At 40.5% G+C, this 19,638-nt stretch overlaps 1 protein-coding gene and 1 pseudogene across 11 annotated transcripts in view; both read right to left on the bottom strand.

The window, feature by feature from the left end:
- Robo1 (roundabout guidance receptor 1) overlaps nucleotides 1-19,638 on the bottom strand; it is a 1,018,630-nt gene that overhangs the window by 21,511 nt on the left and 977,481 nt on the right. For all 10 annotated transcript variants that reach the window (XM_031364239.1, XM_031364236.1, XM_031364243.1 and 7 more), the window contains 4 exons: nucleotides 19,245-19,352; nucleotides 16,433-16,577; nucleotides 12,612-12,860; nucleotides 1,010-1,416 (listed from right to left, as the gene is read on the bottom strand). In XM_031364239.1, coding sequence (XP_031220099.1) covers nucleotides 1,010-1,416; nucleotides 12,612-12,860; nucleotides 16,433-16,577; nucleotides 19,245-19,352 — 909 coding nt within the window. The remainder of the gene's footprint in view (nucleotides 1-1,009; nucleotides 1,417-12,611; nucleotides 12,861-16,432; nucleotides 16,578-19,244; nucleotides 19,353-19,638) is intronic.
- Nucleotides 6,328-7,665, bottom strand: LOC116086058 (annotated as a pseudogene). The gene has a single exon (XR_004116798.1). The product of XR_004116798.1 is annotated as a 28S ribosomal protein S10, mitochondrial pseudogene (transcript).

The raw sequence follows: 19,638 nt of genomic DNA, 5'->3' as shown, positions 1-19,638 counted from the left end.
TTTCTTTCTTATGCTATTTCCTCTCTACGTAAGAGTGGAGAGGAGGAATTAAGTAAAAATGATTTAAAAATAAGTACATTCATTATACTAGGCTCCAGCAATGATAGGGGGAATGAGAAAAAAGTAATATGCATTTATATTAACTCACTCTTTCAACTTTTAGATTAGAAATATGAAACATTTATGCTTGGAGATGTATGCATATTTCAAACATCTTTTCAGTTAAGCTGATATGAAGCATAAAGAGGCATTTTGGTTTCACTGTCTCTCCACAGAGTTTCATATGAGTGTTTGTTTTCTGGTTGGTAGTTCTGCCCTGGCGACCATGGAACCTTTATAAACTAGGGTCTGGCTGGCAGAGGAGTGTCCTAAGAACCAGGCCTTTGGAGGGAGGTTAACCCCTTGCTGTTTCTAGCGGGATTCTCAGCCTCATCTGTACTACAATGTGAACAGCCACAGACAAGAGCACCTACCAGGAACTGAGCTTGTCGACCCTGCCTTCCTCACTGGGTCCAAGCACAACCTTTCTCCCTGATGGAGTTTCCATCAGGGACTGTGATCCCAGTGACTAATATAAGAGGTTAAATAGAACTATCAAAATGAAGTTCATTTTAGTGACTTTCTGCATTAAAACCATTTAAAATATGTACATAGTAGCACAAAGTTCATTTTGGTGGATATAATTAAACCTTAAAGAAATAACATATGTGCATATATGCAGACATATATGTGAACACACATGTAAATATATGTACACATTTGCTATGATTAACATTATGATCAGCTTCCCATCAGTCACCTTATATGGAATTTATAAAATAAAAGTAAAATAAATAATTAGAAACGTCTTTGTTAACAAATAATCAAACCAAGTCATATTCCTGAGTTTGTTTTCCACAGGCAGTAAAAAAAGGAGAAAGCTAGAGGATTATTTCACCCAGGAAACACAATAGGGACAAGGTTAGTGACTAACACACGCATCTCTTGGGGAAGGGTGTTGAGGACTCACCAGCAGCATCTTGCATTTGGCGGCGAGCCACTTTCAGGCCCGCGTACTCCGCGGCTGCAGCAACTGCCTGGGCGAAATCAGCGTCAGTGAAAAAGGAGCCATCCGATGAACTGACACTGGAGCGTCCACTGGAAATGTTGTCCTCTTCCGAGGCTGAGCCCCAGCCATTGATCATGGACCCAGTGACGGAGCTCTCGAGGTCCCCAACACTGGATGCTGGGGTCTGCTCGAGCCCACGTAACAGCAGCCTTCGGGTCTGCATTTTGGCAACTTCCATGTCAGCTTCGTCCTCCTCCTCTTCTGGGGCGTCGGTATCCATATCTGAGACAAGGGGTCCTGAAATGTAGCCGTAAGTATGAGGTGGGGAAATTGGCCGTGGTGGTGGAGGAGGGCTCACGGGCTGTCGCCTGTAGGGAGACAAGGAAAGAGAAAAGCTCAGCTCACTACTTAAGACACAAAACAATGAATAACTAACCGGCAAGTTGAAGCTTACAAGTAGCAACTCCCCTAGCATCTTACTTTTTCGTAGTGGTGATAAAATCCTCTGACATAAATGACAGAAGGGAGAGGGGGTTTCCTCTGACTCACCGCTCAAAGCTAAAGTTCACCTGACAGGGAAGTCTGGTTGCAGGAGCTCGTAGTTGCTGGCAACAGTGTATCCACAATCAGAAAGCAGAAGGCAAAGGGTGAATGCTGCAGCCCACCTGCACTTCTTCAGTCCCAGGTCATAGCCCGGGAATGACTCCGCCCATAGTGGGTGAGGCTTTCTACCTTAATTAAGGCAATCAAGATAAGCTCCCACAGGACCATCTCCCAGGGGGTTCTAGTTTCTGTCTATTGACAACAGTAACAGTCACATCTGGTGATTATTTGTTTTTTCAACTCAAAAGAAAGATATTCAGTTATCTAATCCTTATGTTTATTCATTTGATTATGTTCACTTAAAAGGCAGGGATAAGCCTTTTGGGGGGGGGCATATTATATTTTTCCTGAAGAGTTATTTACTACTTCTACCACTACTACTACTACTACTACTACCACTACTACTACCACTACTACTACCACTACTACTAGTACTAGTGGTAGTAGTAGTGGCAAGAGACATTAATCTTGAAACAGTTTGTTCCACACACATTTTTTTCTTCCCTTTTCTTCATTGCTCTTCCTACTATTCAGAGAAAATGGAGTCATTCATCTTGAAAACATTCAGTAAAATTTCATACGAATAAAAAATACATATTCAGCATATGTCGTAATTGCTTTTAGACATTATTCTATTAGGAAAAGCTATGAGATCCAAGAACAATTTTCTCTGATTTAATCACTTACCAGTTCCATTAGAGGTTATGAACTTTTTAAACTCCAGTGCTTTTTACTGTTACAGTACCTATCTATCTGTTCATCATGCTTTAACTGTATTGTTACCTTCAGTACTGGTGGTCAGCTGGGCAGGCTTGTGTGGCTCTATCGACTTGACTTTTCAGTAAGGTTAATGATCTTTATTCTAATGTCCGAGAATTTGTTATGAATCAACACATAAAGAAAATACTAAGAACACCACACTCAGAAATCATAAATAATGGGTCCTAGCCACTTGTCCAGAGTCTTGAAGAACTCCATTTAAAGGTAAGTAGAAGATGGCTGAGTTCCTCTGGACTTTAACGGGAAGCAACAGGATGCATAGAAAGTGTTCCTATTGAAGAAGAATGCAAGGGGATGGCTCTTGAACTGGAGCCCTTCCACACAGAAGAAAAGATACAGGCTTCTTCAAGGAGTAGTCCTGGCCAGTGACTCCTCCCAAGTCAAGTAGAAGAGACGATGTAATGAAGAATGTGAGCTGAAATGATTCAGCAGAGCCATTCATCAACTTCTACACTCTTCAGAAAAAAAAAAGACCATGAATTCTGCGCAGCTGAGTTAGAAGGTAGCTGACATTAGGATCTGGCCGATTACCTGATCACCCCACAATGTGGGAGGCGAGGGGAGAAAACGAACACGTGGAATCCACACAAAGATGTGGCTAAATTGCTTAAAGACTACAGATGTCTTTAGAGATGCTGTCTAAGAGCCAAGCTCTTGTGGGTGAGGTGAGTTAGGGCCGGTGCACCCACTTCTGCATCATGGTGCTACTTACTGAGCAAGATGAGTTAGAGCAGTGTCTAGTGCTATGCCTTGAGGAGACCAGTTCGCATTTGCTGTTGAGGTTCTCTCTTCTTCCCCTCAGGACTGAAGAAGCAGGAGGACAAAGGAGGGGAGTGGTGGCAGAGACTCAGCCCTCTGCAAAGGATGTCTGGGAATGCACGGTCGAGGTTTGAAACGAACAGTGTGGGGTCAGAAATGAAGCGTAAGCAGACAGGGGCTACATGGGAGGTAGTGAAAACCTAGCTATGGTCAAAACCATCCAGGTCTACTATAAAGGGAGAAAAGTACATTCACACAGCACTGTTTATAGGGTGGTCTGGCAGTTCTTCGGAGTCAGCTTTTTTTTTTGCTTTTGATCCCAATAAATGGAGACACTTCAAATAAACTTCTTTTATTACTAAAAATTGAAAACTATAAAAGAAATGATTTTGAAACACTACCATCAACTCATTGAGACAGTGGCTAGCCATCTTTTACCACGTTAATTAATTCTTATAACTTGCTGGTTTGCTTTTTTAAGTCATCACTTGACACAGAAGTTTACTGAAATTCAAAGACTGCAAAGTTCTTATATGTAAAGTCAGAATTTAAACCAAATCATATTTCCAAGGCTACCATTTTCCTTCTAGAATGGTAACAGCTCCCCTCCCCACATCCAATTTTTTTCTATAGGTGAAGAAGAGACATTTTATAAATGGATGTGTAAAAAAAAAATACTAAGAAATGAAAATTAACAATTACATCAAAGAGTTATATGCACATAAGTACATAATATTACATAAAATATTCATGTTTTTGCATATTTGTATAACTATATATATAGATATATGTATACAAACACACATGCACAAATATATACATATAATATACATCTTATATATATGTATACACACATACACACATGCATACATACACATACATACACAGTCCTATAATATAGTGGATTAGTTCTCATTTCTGGGTGGGTTTAATTTATCTTTGTGTGTGGCATTAGAGGAAAATATGAAAACTGTGCCAAAGCTGAAGTTACTTAAAAGATTAAAATGGATAATTGCTTCAATGCGGAATGTGTTATACACATAGGAGGAAACCACTCTTTAATCCATAGTGCAATAAAAGAGTATACTTAAATGTTAATTTACAGCCTTTGTCAGCATGCATAGCCACCAGAACAGGCGACTTTTGTCTCCTTTTAAAGACATGTTTGGGTTTTCAGCACAAATGGGACTATTTTGACCATCAATAAATTGCAGTGGAGCAGCTAACTCCAGTGCGGGAGCATGCCAATATTGTTGTGCTTGGAGAACTCGCATTCTGGAGAATGGAGTTCCTGTTAAACAGGGGCTGCCTTTTAACTACAAACCATGCAAATTCTGAGAAAAGGCAGAAAAATTTATTCAAACCATCTGTAAATAAGGCCAGCCTAGGAAAACGTGTGATAAACATGTATAGTTTGAAATATGTAATATATTCCAGTGGAAAACAAAAGGCTATTTTGGGACAGTGTACTAGAGTCAGTCAGGCCTGTCACAAATGAACCTCAACTCTCTAGATTCTCCCCCTTAGAGGTTTCAATGCCTCATGAAATAATGTAAAATATATGTGTGTAACTCATAGCACTCTAGGCTGTTGCAAAAGTGATGCCTCCATAAATATGTTCAAGGGGAAAGGGAGGGATTCCACTAATTTATGAAAGTGGTGTACCTGTAGCTCACCATACAGCACTTACCAAAATGGAAAACCTTTGAGATTTTTTTCCAAACACTATCATAGCTTAAATGTTCCGTGCAATTATCTCCTCCTGAGTATTCATAAAGAGAACACTTAATTTTACTTTGTCATTTGAATTTCTTTTCCTCCCAATAATATCAAATTCAAGCTATTTATATTAAAAATACAAGTGAATTTCTTAGCCCGTATGTGAATATTATTTTCACGACTTAGGACATTTTTGCTTCATATTAACTCTAGGCAAGGCAACATCACACAATGTTTTAAAACAATAGATGTGAACAAAGTTTAAACACATTATTTTTATTGTAACTGACTAAAAAAAATGCAGATTCCTACTATATAAATCAGCTACTTTACTTAGTTTTAGATATAAATGGAATATCTTGGTAATTCACTGGAGAGATTAAAATATTTATGGTTCAAGGTGCACGCGCTCCTGAGTGAGTATGTACGTGAGAGAGTGCATGTGTGCGTGTCTGTGTGAGTGCACACACACACATTTCTGGTGGCCAGAGGACAGTCTTGGGTATTGTTCCTCAGGCTTCATCTCCCTTGGTTTATGAGAGTCTCTTACTGGCCTGCAGTTCATCAGAAAAGGCTATACTGATTGGCCAGGAAGCAGCATTAGTCTGCTTCGACAGAAGTGCTTCTCAACCTTCCTAATTTCTGTGACCTTTTCATATAGTTCCTCATGGCATGATGACTCCCAACCATACAATTATTTTTGTGTCTACCTCTTAACTGTAAGTTTGTGACTGTTAGGAATCATAATGTAAATATCTGTGTTTGCAGATGGTCTTGGGTGGGCCCTGTGAAAGGGTCACTCTATACTCCAAAGGGGCCACGACTCACAGGGTGAGAACCGCTGCTCTACAGGGCTAAGGTAACAAAAAGAAACCACCATGCCTAGCTTATTTTTACATAGATTCCACAGATAAAAGTCAGGTCTTCATGTTTGCAAGGTAAAAACTTTACCAACTAGACTATCTCCCCAGCCCAACAATGTGAGCCTTTACATTCTTAATATCAGGATGTTATAGTAACACTTCTAAACGCTTCTTAAATAGATTAAGAAGTACTTAAATGTGCCCCTAATCAATAGATATAAAATCAGTTAACATATGTATTTTAACATCCACCATATCAATTATACTAAATATGCTAGATATTTAGATCAATGAGAACATAATCAGTAAAAAAAATTAGAGGTAACACTTTACATTTTAGACATAAAGATTTCATTAATTAATTAATTAATTAATTAATTTATTTATTTATTGTTTTCACAGTGGACACACTTTTAATCTAGCATTTGGGAGGCAGGTAGATCTCTGTGAGTTCCAGAAATAAAAATGAATGGATGGATGGCTAAATAAATAAAAACAAAATAAAATAAAATTAGCACAAGCTAACAAGAAGTCAGCAGTGCTACACAAGTGTTTAAGTCTGGTTCTTTTGTTTCGGGTTATACAGAAGTTGGCCAGTATTTGTTCAAATCAGAACACAAGCATAGTCTGGTATAAAGAACAGATACAGTGGCTCTTCCTGAAACCCAGCCTGCTTCCGCCTGGCTGCCCAGGCATGAGGCCCCAACTGAGCAAGGGCGGGTGGCCCTGACTCCCCTTGGCTTGGGTGCTCTCCACGGAACACATGCTCAGTTCAGATCCTGCACAGCCGCTGGCCCTGAGGCTTTGACTTGCTTTCTTCTTTCTCCTCTGGAATTGTTTCCCACATCGGCTCCTTGATGTGTTCTGGCAACTGCTGTATCTGTCTTTGTTACTTCCATGGCCACCCCTTCAGGTAAGTTTCACTGGATATATTCTAGGTAGACATTGGCTATGCATTCTGTCAAATGTCTTAACACCCAATATCTGTAGAGCGTCCTCATCTCATACTGGACTCTGTGCTTCTTGAAGATGTGCACCGACTTGAGAAGAGTGAAGTGCTTTTTTTTTTTTTTTTTTTTTTTTTTTTTTTTTTGGCAGTACTTTAATAGATATGCCAAGTTCTTTAGCAGCGAGCACGGCAAAGTACTCATAACTGTCTGATACAGCCTTGTCATGGGCCTTCACTAAAATAGACAGGCGTTTGTACAACGTGTCTGGCTCATCGGAAGTGGTTATCGTAGGTCTGGTCAGATCCTTTGGGACATCCATGTGCAGGTTTGACAATGGCACGCACTTCATACTGGCAAGTGGGAGGCCACCAGTTCTGGTTGTCCTGCTCTTAGAACCATTTATAGATGAATTCTTCAGTTCCTGCTGCAGGCACCCGCCCATAGCCATACACGATGTGCATGCTGCCATCTTGGTGCCCTGACCTCCCCAACATAATAATTTTAAATCGTAGACAACAAATATAAGTTAAGTATGGGTATATTTTAGACAGTATTTTTCAATGTGTCATAATAATTCCTCCTACTCCAAATGATGTTCTCAAATGAAAGTTGGTTATTCTCCCATAATAAAAAGGATTTTAATCTTTAATCTTTTAATCTTTTGGATAGGCCATGTGAGTTCTTCAAACAATACAATATAGCAGAGTGTCTTAGTTAGGGTTTTATTGTAAACAGATACCATGACCAAGGCAAGTCTTATAAAAGACAACATTTAATTGGGAATAATGAGTCCATTATCAAGATGTGAGCATGGCAACATCTAGATAGGCATGGTGCAGGCAGAGCAGAGAGCTCTACATCTTCATCTGAAGGCTGCTAGTGGAAGACTAACTTCCAGGCAGCTAGGATGAGGGTCTTAAGCCCATGTGCGCAGTGACATAGCTACTTCAACAAGGCCATACCTAATAGTGCCAGTCCCTGGACCAAGCATATACAAACTATCACACAGAGGTTAAGGATATGCCCCAGTTCTGAATGTGGCTCTTGCTTGGTCTGACCACTTTCTTGCCCTGACTCAAAGCTAGTTACTACTTAAGAAGTATCAATTTTCTGAGGCTCTATGCTATGAGAAGCCTGGTGTGTGGAAGAAGTGTGTGGTGTGTGGGAAGCTGAGAGTAAGTGGCAAGACAGAGACCACTGAGCCCTGGGACATCATGGATGTGAGCTGAGAACCAAGTCACTTCACAAGAGAGCTTTTAGCCCCAACAGCTGAACTGTGATAGAGTAGCCACACGAATGTTTTCAGAATCCCTGACTTGTGAACATTATAAAATTGTTGCATCAAGGTCACTAAATTTTACAAGTGTTTCTTAGATAGCAATGTAAGTATGAACTTTAGCATTATATTATGAATTGTGCTGAATAAAATAGACATGATAGTCCAAACGAGCTTGGAGCTTGGAAGACATAAACAATCAATCACATGCTCAGGGATAGTGCAGTTCTAAAGAGGCCCCAGGACAGAGGGTGTATGAGACTGAGTGTCTAAAACCGTGCTGACATAGCACGGAAAGAGGATCTGTCATTCATTCTTGAATCTAAAGGACGCATAGGTATTAGGTTAAAAAAGGGGGACTTAGAGATGATCTGGGAGGATGGTTTACAATATGCAAAGATCTTGTGAGCAAGAACAGAGTTCATGCCTGAGGTGAAAGAAACTTCCTGATGACAGCAAAGGCAGTGCCAATGGGAAGGATGAAGTTACTGAAGGACAGGTCACAGGGTGTCCCGACTGCTGTTCCTAGGGAATTCTGCCTCTATTTCTAGGAGGAAGGGAAGCCACCAAAAGCCTTTAAGCGGTCTGAACTTCATGAACATGCCTTGGCAGAGTCAGTAGCAACTGATCAAGAATCAACTACAGCAAGAGAGCATTTAATGGAACATGACTCCAACACAGTCAAGCAGAATGGCTGCCAGGAAAGTACATTAAGATTGGGGTCTTGGGTATGACTTGTAGTAACATGCCAGAGCGATACTGTGGTAGTAAAAACTTGGAGGAAAACAAGCCCTTGGATGGATGGGTCTACTTGGATATAAAATGAGAGCTGTAGAGAAATAACCACCCCTAATGAGTGCTACAACGGAGGGGCATGGTGATGGGAAACAGAACACATCTGTTTGACAGACACAGATCTGAACAGGCAGAGGGAAGAGAAGAGCCAGCACTCAAGATTTAACTCCAGATGAGACACTGACATCGTTCACTCCCTGAAAAGGCAGGCACCATGCAAACACCAACACTAGGAGACAGGCTAAATAAATCCGTAAGGTACATTTAACACAAGTATCTGTGCTAAAGATGACCAGGGGAGAAAGCACTGCAGTGGAAGCAGTGGCTTGTACAATAATGCTAACGGATGGAGCTTTCGGGGCAGTGGGAAAGTGTGCAGAGATAAGGGCTTCTGGGGCTCTTCTCTGTATACCTATCTTTTTATTTTTTGAAATTATAAAATAATAACACCATTTCCTCTTCCCTTTCCTTCCTTCAAACACCCCTACCCACTGAACCTCTGAACGTGATTATGTGACCACATACATTATTGTCACTTTTATATTTGCCAATCTACATTGCCAAAAAGTGAATCTTGATTTTGAAAACATTCTATAATAAACATAAAAGATATGTTTGCTACAAAAAAAAAAAAATCACGAAGAGGTCTTAACTTTTTTAAAGTCTGTTTTCTTTGACTCTGTGCATGCGTAGGAAGTCACGTTCATATCCCTTCATGGATTGAATGTAATAGCTCACAAGTCATTGAGCTGTGAGGCTCCAGAATTCTCAGAGAATGCTGAATCCAAACAGAGCGACAGATACAGATGCCAAAGCAACTAGCCATATGATCAGTATGAGAGCTGAGGTGTGAACAGACTGGTGCTCCCTCATCTAAGGCTCTCAGAATGAAGAGCAGAAAGAATGCAGGGGCCAGAGGAGCAGGCCATTTGCTGTAAGACTGTGTTTCCTAGGAATGCCAGAAGCTACTCCCACGTTGCACCAACATGACTGCCGAAACAGGGAGGACCCCAATATACATTCTAGCATGAATGGCGGAAAGAAATACAGGAAGCCAAGGGATGCTGAGAGCAGGGGAAAGAGTCTTCCTCAGAGGAGAGCACAGCGACAATCTATCCACTACCAAATGGTCAGCCCCGAAAATATACATACAAGTAATGTTCTATAGACTAAGCCGGGTATATTTATGCATTCAGGAATATGTATGTGTATTCAGGAATAGGAAAAGAGGGCATGAATTTGCCAGAGATCAAGGAGGGGTACGTGGGAGGATTTCAAGGGAGGAAGGGAAGGAGAAATGATGTAATTATATTATAATCTCAAACAAATAAATAAAAATATAATTAAAGAACAAAAAAGTTGCTTGTTTTTTTCCTCCCCTCAGGCAGCAGAGGATAGCTTTGGAGGAGGAACAAGGAGCCAGACTTGTAAGAATGAGAAGCAATGCTTGCCATGTTATAAAATAACTGGAGCTGTAAGACCTGGGCTGTGCCCTTAAGATAAATCCAGGGAATTTCAAACAGACATGAGTAGGAAAGAGGGTGTGTTCAGGGACGGAGGAAAAGGTGAGCAAAGGGAGGAGACCTAAAAGCCTCAAATGCTGTGCTAGGCTGGGATGAGTGACTCAATGGGAGAAACATCTAGAAAGATAAGGAGGGAGGAGGGGGATGGAAGAGACAGAGATGAGAGCATTTTTAAAGGGAGTTAGGGGATTTTTAAATTTTTGGTTTGTTCATCTTGCTTTTGTTTGGAATTGGGCTGAAGTCTTGTACAGGCAGCTGTAGAAATGGAAACCATAAAACAATGTCAAGAGCTACTTTGGAGTTACATTAAAGGAAACTGGTCATTAAAATTATGGGGCGATATGAAAACAACAAAAGAAAAATCAGAGGATAATTGATATAAAAAGGATAGAAAGGTTTGGTTTAATTTTGCATATGTTCTTATATATTATATTTTTCATATACTGGCTGAAATAATATAGTTGATAATTCTATATAAAATAGCCACGGAACACAGGAAAATATTGTAGCATTCAGGAAGAAAGTTGTGGATGATGGCTAAGTAAATTTGACAGGTTTCAGAATATCCACAGTGGATGATTCAATTCGGTGAGGATACCATTTGCTGAAAACGGCCTGTTCCAGACACTTAACTTACATTGTCTATTTGATTCTCAGAACATGCTGTCCCGGCAGGAAGCCTGAGAGGGATGTGAAGCTGCAGAGGCAGGTGAATGGAGCAACACAGAAGCAGCCCAGATGCAGGGGGCTATGGTGTGAAGGGAATCCAGAAGGGGGGAGTTACACAACACATTAAACAGCAGGGAGGAGGGTGGGGCTGGGGTGGGGGATGGAGCAGGTGGCAGCAGAGGTGGCAGGACAGAGAAGAGAGGGTTAAAGACAGAAAACTTTCAAAGCAGGAGAGTTAACAAAGAGGAATTGGCAAGGACAGGGATGTAAGAACATGGTAGAGAAAACCTCATTCACTTTTATTTCAGAGGAATGTGGCAGCCCACATCTGTAACTCCTGTACTATGGAGGTCAAGGCTGGAGAATCATCACAAACTCAAAGCCAGCCTAAGACATACACACAGATCTGGTCTTATCAGAACAAAGCATAACCAAGTAACTGAATGAACAAATAAACCAACACCACCACCACCAACAAAAAGACTGGAGGCCAGTCTAGACCACAGCAGTCCCACTGGCAACCCAGAGGGGTGTAGCTAGGCAACAGGAAATTTAGGTAATTTTAGAGAATGAAAGAATGTTGAGGTATTTCAGAGCTTAATAGTGTCTATTAGCGCCTCATTTGCTTTTAATAAGGATAGCTGAAATGCTCTGTGACCTTAATAGGGAAAAGAGATGCCTTATTTGTTCTCAATCTTCATACTGTTGCAAGGATTAATACTATTCCTTTTAAATATACAGCAACCCAATTCTGCACACACAGAGAGACCTCCATCACACATAAGAAGGTTTGAAAATTCCCTTCTTTAGAGAGAGCATGTGATTTAAATTTAATAATAACTTCTTAAGATACTTAGTAAGCATAGCAAATTGTGTTTTAATCTACAGGGTAAAATTCAAGCTGCACATGCTAGAATTTTTTTTTTATTCAAGAATTTTGAAGGAAAATCTTCTGAGGCAAATACTGTGTCCAGTTTTAAAGGATATTAGGAATCAGAAAAGCGATAGATATGTAATGTGTTAAGGGCAGTAAAGTGGTACAAATAAAATCATCAACACGAAAAGCTAACACGACTCAGTTTTTATGTGGTAGAAACAGCATGTATATTCACTGCATGTAAGAAAATTGATTGTTGGTGATGTTCATTAGATTAAAAAAGCCCATACATCTGCATGTGCACACTTACACACACATGTACTGCTTGTAACCTGACAGAGGTATTCCAGCTGGATATTTAAACCAAAGTAAGATATATGAACTTACCATACAATAACTATACCAATCCTTTATAAATGATATTTTGCTGGGTTTAAAATGACAGGAGAAAACTTTTTTTTCTTCCATAGACTAAAGAAGCATCTTGTCTATAGATAGGAAAAAACTATAGCATGAAACATTTACCTTCAAGAACACAGGACTTACATGAGATATAACTATCAAACGTGGTTGAATGTTTACGACCACACTATTTTCTGAGTTCATGAGGTTCAATTCAGCTAACGTGAGAGGTAGCCCAAAAAAAGGCTCATGTGACTCAAAAATTATTTCCTAGCACAACATCCAATAACTATCTCTGAGGAGCAGAAATTCGTGATTGGCCACCAAGACAGCCAATGAGAACGTACCTCCTGTCTGGTGGGTGGGACATGTGGCCGATGTCCTCTGGACAATCCTGTAACATGGGCTGGAGCTCTTCCTGGGGAGAAGGGGTGAGAGTGGCTGTGGATTGGTGGCTGTAGGACACAGCGGCTGGAGAAGAAGCTGCCCCCCGGACAGGAGGGGTGGGGCCTCTTTCATCTTCCTCTTCTTCTAATTCATCCTGTTGCAAATACATCCGTGCAGGAGGCACAGGACAGGGCATTTCTTGATCATAGCTACAACAGATTACAAGAATGCGCAGTAAGCGATTTGCATTAGAGAGTGGGAGGGCTGGCACCGAATTGCTTTTTAGATCTGTTCTAGGACTTATTTAAGAATTATTGTTAGAAAACAGCTTATTGTTTGAAGTTATCAGAGCACACAACAGCCTTGTAAAGAGGCTGAGGGATCTCACGGTGGGAAAGAGCTTTGCAGAGTTCTTTTAATGCATCTCCAATGCACTTGGGGGATTCTAGCTCTGCCACTCCAGAGGACCTTTGGAAAAAGACAGGAAATGAACTGCAAATGGCCCAAGGTCATGTCCCAAGCTAGGGGAAATCCTTTCAAAGGGACATAAACTGGAACTCAGCTGATCCAGTCCAGCTCCAGTTACGTATCCTCTGACACCGAGAGAAGTGATGCTTCTTTAGGGATTGTGCTTGTAAATACAATGGCCTTGAAAATCAGATGCCTTTTTTCCAGATAGAAAGCTGCTGTGGGTAACAAACTTCAGACAGGGAAGGCAAGCTCTTTCTCCTGTTGCCTTAGGGCATCTTCATTCATTACAATGACTGAGTCAGATTAGACAAATTAGGTACTTCCTTTTCTTACTCCCTCTTCCTTTATTTTTCCTTCTTTCATTTCAGAGAGACGATGGGTTTTGCCTGGTAGACCAGGTTAGTCTCAGTCTCACCATCTGGCCCTAGCCTTCTGACTGCTGAGATCACAGGCATGCAACCCCTGAGCTGCCTGTGGTAGCCCTTCCTTTATTCATATTCTACCACCTGCTTTGTTACCCTCAGTCAGAGGAGCTGATGTTTAAATACTGTGCTTGTTTGTATATTCTTTTATTTTTAAAATTCTAATAAGTTATCCTTTGTCCCTCTTCTTTATGTTTCCTTCATTCTCAAGAAGCCCAGAAATTTGTTCTCATATCTAAGCTAAAGAGTCTTAGTATTCTTAGTGTTTCACTGGCATCAAACCATGCCCCAGTTCATCCCTATCCCGTGTGTGAAAACTCTTGAGTCTAGTCCTTGTGTCTGCTGTATGTGCCATGGGGTTAGCCTTCCGATTCACCTCTCTGCTTCTGATATCTCCTTTTTTCCATGCCTTCAAGTTGCTCCAAATTTGTAAAACTAATCTTACACCAGTCACAAGATCATTCATTTACTCCAAAGCAATAAATGGTCCTTTAATTGCTTAAACAATAAAAAATAAAAATGCCAAGGCAAGACACTGAGTATCTGTACAATCTGGTTTACATCTGCCTCCCCAGCTTGCTCTCAGTCCACCCATGTGTGTCCTGTTAAGCTCTCTGGGAGTCCGCATCTCTGTGTGGTCCCAGGATCAGTAAACCCGTTCCTTATTCAGAAACTTCTCATGTGTCAAGGTTAAGAACAACTGCCACTTGATCAGGAAGCCTTCCTTCTCCCCATTCAGGATCCTCCTCTTTGGGGTGCCAGTGGGGTGCCCGAAGGTTTTTGCTTTGTTTTTCCTTTGTTCATATTAACTTCAGTGTGTGTGTGTGTGTGTGTGTGTGTGTGTGTGTGTGTGTGTGTGCACGTGCTAAGCAGTAACTACTGTATCAAAATAGCTGGGACAACAAACTTTTAAAAAACAACAGCTGTACAGATCTTTGTTACTTGCACATTCTGTGCCTGTAAATTTATTGACTCAGTAAAATTTACACGCAACCACAAAACCGGACTTGGTGACATTTTCATGGTCATTCCCACATCTGCAAAGGTCAAAAACTAGCCACCTGTCATGCATGTTTCCGGCTGAGATAAAAAAATAAATAAATAAAAATAAAAAGACCTACTTTTAGGAGTTTAGGTTTATTCACTCAGCAATCATCTTTCTATCAGTGTTCACAGTTCTAAGCGTCTTTCTTAATTCTTTTCTTTTGACCTTTGCGTAATGTTGGTGACTTTCCTGTTTACAGTGACACTCACAGGAAGTGCTGTGGTACTGCTAAGCTAAGGAAGGCAGCAATGGGCCTTCTGCCCCTTCCAGGTGAATGGGCTCAGACATGATCTAGTGCTGTTGGCTGTGAGCTGCACATTAGGGAAGAAGAACAGATGTTACCTAAGGTATTTTGAACAAAACACCCATTAAATAAGAGCAGGCACTGACAAACATCACTGAGGTGGAGGCTCTTAGGTACTCCTTGAGACTCCCCTCTAGGCATGCACACTCAGTAACTGAGCCTCGTCAGCATTACAGCTACGGAGAGTGAGAAATTGCTTAGAAACATTTTCTGTATAAGAACTTTACATACAACACATTTTGATCATTATTAGAAAATGCAAAGATGAAGACTGACTGAGGGGCAGAACTGAAACTGTTAAAGCTGTTAAATTGTTAAAATGTTGGTGGATAATAAATTAATCAAGTTTTCTTTCTTTTCTTTCTAGTTCCTGAAAGAAACTTTCTGGCTGGGTTAGAGAAGATCTCCTTTGATGGGACTGGTGAAACAGCTTTTTATTTTGCCTGGTGTACCATGTCCAGGGACAAACATTGGGAATGAAAACAGCAAAAATTCACTTCCTAAATTTTACCATGTGGTTTGTTTATACTCATTAAATGCTTGAGAATCAGTCCTGCAGAGCTTCGATTTCTAAACAAACTGTTTCTTAGCATGATGCAATGAGATCTAAGGAAGAGTGTTTGCCGGTATACTATGAGTTGTATACGTCAATGCAATTGTTTTAGGAAAACATGTGATGAGGACATTCTAATACTCCCAGCATTGTTTAATGGCAGGCGTGTGTTCTGAGGAATCCATTATTAGAGAACTTTGTCATTTCATGGACAGCTCAGAGAACACTGTCACACTGGATGGCCTTGTCTACTCTCTCAGCTATAGAGGCAGTTATTATACTCAAAGTAGCAGATTAAAGAAACAGTGCAAAATATTTGTGTTTTCAGGGACACTGAAGATATGAAAGGCACAAGAAAACCACTATTGGATAGGGTTTTTCTGTTCCATTATAATCTTATAGAATTCACATCACATAATATGCTACAACGCTGATGATACTAGTGGATTTATGAATGTCTTTAAAATATCACAAAATCATATATATATATGACTCTGTACTTGAGCTTACATGTATATAACACTATTTTTTCTTCTTGTTAATCCCAAATGCTGGGATTAAAGACATGCACCATCACCAACCAGCTATTATACATACATACTGTTTTTAATATGTGTATACATGTGTACACATACATGACTAATTAGGTACATTCGTGCACATGCATACATATGATGTATTCATTAAAGAAGCTTTCTTAATTCACATTTGAGTCAGCCCTAGGGAGAACTTATATGTGTGTGCATGAAAAGCGTGTGTATATATACTATGTGCACCTAATTTTCAGGTTCTAAGAAAGTGTCCTCAACCTTAATTCATATTTTAGATTTCCCTAAGGGAGGGCTATTAAGCCCCGCTGTCTGATTTAGAGACTCGTGTTTATGAACCCGAGGAATCAGTCTCCTTTGGGCATTCAGGCGAACCCCAACTTGTCCACTCCACAGCACGCATATTGCTCCTCGTACTGTGGCAATGCCCTTCCTTACCTTTCATCCACGGACATGCTGTATTCTTCGCTGTTGCTATGTGGGGGAGGGTGTGCTGGGGGTGGGGGCAGCAAATCTGCCCAGTTCATGCCACCCTGCTTGGGTGCCTTTGGGGTCCGTGCCCCTTTCTTATGGCCTTGACTTCCTAGAAAAGAAATAAAACAGAATATCTTTTGTTTCTGACCTTTATATTTTATTTTCCATTACTAAGGAGTTTAAGATATTCTGCTAGTATCCTACAATTCATATGCACATATGTGTGCGTGTGTGAACTTTTCTTTATTAGACAGGACTTGATACAAGAGAGAAGGCCAAATACTATCAAGTTCAATGCCAAGTGCATAGCCCAGGATGAAACATAAGCTTCAATGAATTTTACAAGTCATATCATTAATAGTGATCTTCCTACAGCAATTAATTGCATTATGGATTATCATCTGAAACAAATGAGCTGTGGACATATTTTCTGGAGTGCCTTTCTATTATTTAATTGCTGAATCCTACAACACAATGCGATGCAGATACGATCTATTAGTGTTCTACTGTTGCATTAAATCACTGAATATATATAATTTGTACTTGTCCACTGGAATGTTTCAGGCACAATGAAAATTCTCATTTTCTTGAGGAAGAGAGGTAGGGGTAAAGAAATTGCCAGAAGAACTAATATATTTAATGACAAAGGAAGGAGAAAAATACATTAAAAATAATGGAAAGAAATATTTTAACCAGTTTATATAAAATTATGGCTTATAATAATAAAAAAGGATGATATTCCTGAACACTTTTAGTGCTATGAAGTAGCCCAATTATTCAATTACTACGGTGTTTTTGATTTTAGAACTGACTCATCCTTCAAACATTGGTAGCTGGTATGTACACTAATTTCTAGGGAGTTTTAAGTCAAAAGATATTGTGTAATTAAACACTCCCACTTAACATATTTCAGGTCCATATGTACATTATGAACACAGAGTCTGTAATTGTTTTTTCCTCATATAAGCCCCCAATATCCCAGAATTGCTTCAATATTTCTTTATGACTCAGAAACAAGTCCCATGGGAGATGAAGCAGGCTTTAGCTCATTCAATGAGCCTTTCAAATGTTTTTAAATCACTTGGGACTTTTCCGTCACAGGAACTGTTTGTCATGCCAGTTGTTCTTGGGCTGGTCTGCTCTTGCATCACAATGTGGGCTGAAGGGCAAGCTGACTGTCAGTCCCTGCGTCTTCATGCTCTCACATCCTCAGTTGCTTCTACTAGGAGGACTGTGGAGCTTGTATCATGAAGGTACCAGTGACCCATGCCTTCCTCTTTGCTTCCTCTGATACATCTTCCCCAGGAACAGCATCTGCCCCATGATGCTGAACACTGCAGCCCCCCTCCTGAATTTCATTCATGTGCTTTGTTTTCAGCCACCAGTCATCAGATGGCACGTCTTTAGTATCCTCTTATCACCCATGGACTAACCAGTGATGACAGAAGTATCAAGATCAGACATCTAGAGTGAGGGACGTAGATGCCAAGGGAGACTCGATCACCTAGCTTTTCTCTACAAGTAGCTAAGAGTTCAAAGACAAATGACTTATCATAATTGAATACTTAAATATTGGTGATGATTTCCCCAAAAATACACACACGAAATTTTGTATTGAAAACATGGAGTTTCATTACTTTGAGGAAGAAAAGGAAAAAATCATTTAAGACTTTGAAAAGAGAGTATTTAGTACAATCTGAAAAACAAACAAACAAACAAACAAACAAACCTAAAAGGCTAAAGAATCATCTCTTAAGTTCCTGTAATTCACATAAGAACCCCTTTGAAGCACAGGCTAGGGAATGTCGCATCATCGTGCCTCTGTTAAGGGCAGATAGGAAACTGCAGATGTGAGAGCATCATTAGAGAAGAGGGCAGAGCCCATCGGCACAAAGACCCTAGCAACAACTCCTGCAGTTGCCAGGAGGTTCTGTTCTTCCCTGTCCTGGAGAAACATGCTCCACTTAAGATCAATCGCTCTGTTCTCATTGTGGTGTGACTTGCCACATGTTAGTTCTAATAATGAACTGCCTTTAATTAAAAAAACAGGACTTAAGTACCAGCAAACCTCCATCTGCAGCGCCTATCAGGAGAACAGCTGGCAGACAGCTGCAGCCACACACCGACCCACAGGGAAGCCTCCCTGTGGCTTCTGAGGCAGGACAGGAGGATCCTGGGAGGACACCTTATGAGCTTTCCAGCAAGAACTGGGAGACCTCGGAGAGAATGGGAACTAAGAAGGGTTTCTGCCATCCCTCAACCTCAGGCTTTCTTCTCCTTGAGTGCACCAAGTGGTAACACAGCAGATTTATCACACATGTCCTGTTTGGAGCTGTATTTTGACTAAGGGAAGGAAAAGAACTTTAACTGCCTTGAAAAATTATTTTGTCCTCTTGACTTTGCTAAATCTCAGTATCCAAGAAGGAAACAAAAATGCTTGATATTTGATGCCAAGTAGGATAGGAAGTCGTTTATTGGGTGTATGGTGCTTTAGATTGCAGACCAGACCTGTGTCTGGGACTCCTATGATACAAGGTGATGATTCCAGTCACTTTGGTACACAGCCGATAAGCACTCTGCTCCTCCTCCTGCCTCTCTCTCTCTCTCTCTCTCCCTCTCTCTCTCTCTCTCTCTCTCTCTCTCTCAATTGGATATTTTCTTTATTTACATTTCAAGAGTTATCCCCTTTCTTGGTTTCCCCCTCCTAGAAACCCCCTCCCTCCCTCATCTCTTTTAAAGAGAAAGGCTGACACTGTCTTGTGTGTTTTTTCCTTACCAGATGTACTGCTTCCCCGATCTGAACTGTTGTAAGATCCTCCTGTATTCTGATCATAGGATTGGTTGTACGGGATGGTTGGAGGGATCGTGTCATTTGCCCGATAATCTAGACATTCCAGATAGGGAAAAAAAAAAAGTTTATTTTCTCACAGTTATTTCACGTTTGTTTGGTTTATATTTCTGAGTAGTGGGAGAAAGCAGCTGGATTATCTACTCGCCTGGTTTCTGGTTTTTATCTTCAGATTAACATGATAGAAAAAAAGCTTCTAGCTGAAGTGCATACACACATAGATGCATGCATGTTTTTTTTAAATATAATAATAGGGACTGTGGGCACAACTTCATAGTAGTGCTTGTTTCATAAACGTTAGGACTTGGACTCAGTTGAATGC

Source organism: Mastomys coucha, unplaced genomic scaffold, assembly GCF_008632895.1.
Source record: "Mastomys coucha isolate ucsf_1 unplaced genomic scaffold, UCSF_Mcou_1 pScaffold12, whole genome shotgun sequence".
Taxonomy (NCBI): Eukaryota; Metazoa; Chordata; class Mammalia; order Rodentia; family Muridae; genus Mastomys; species Mastomys coucha.
This window is presented reverse-complemented; position numbering and strand designations above follow the sequence as displayed.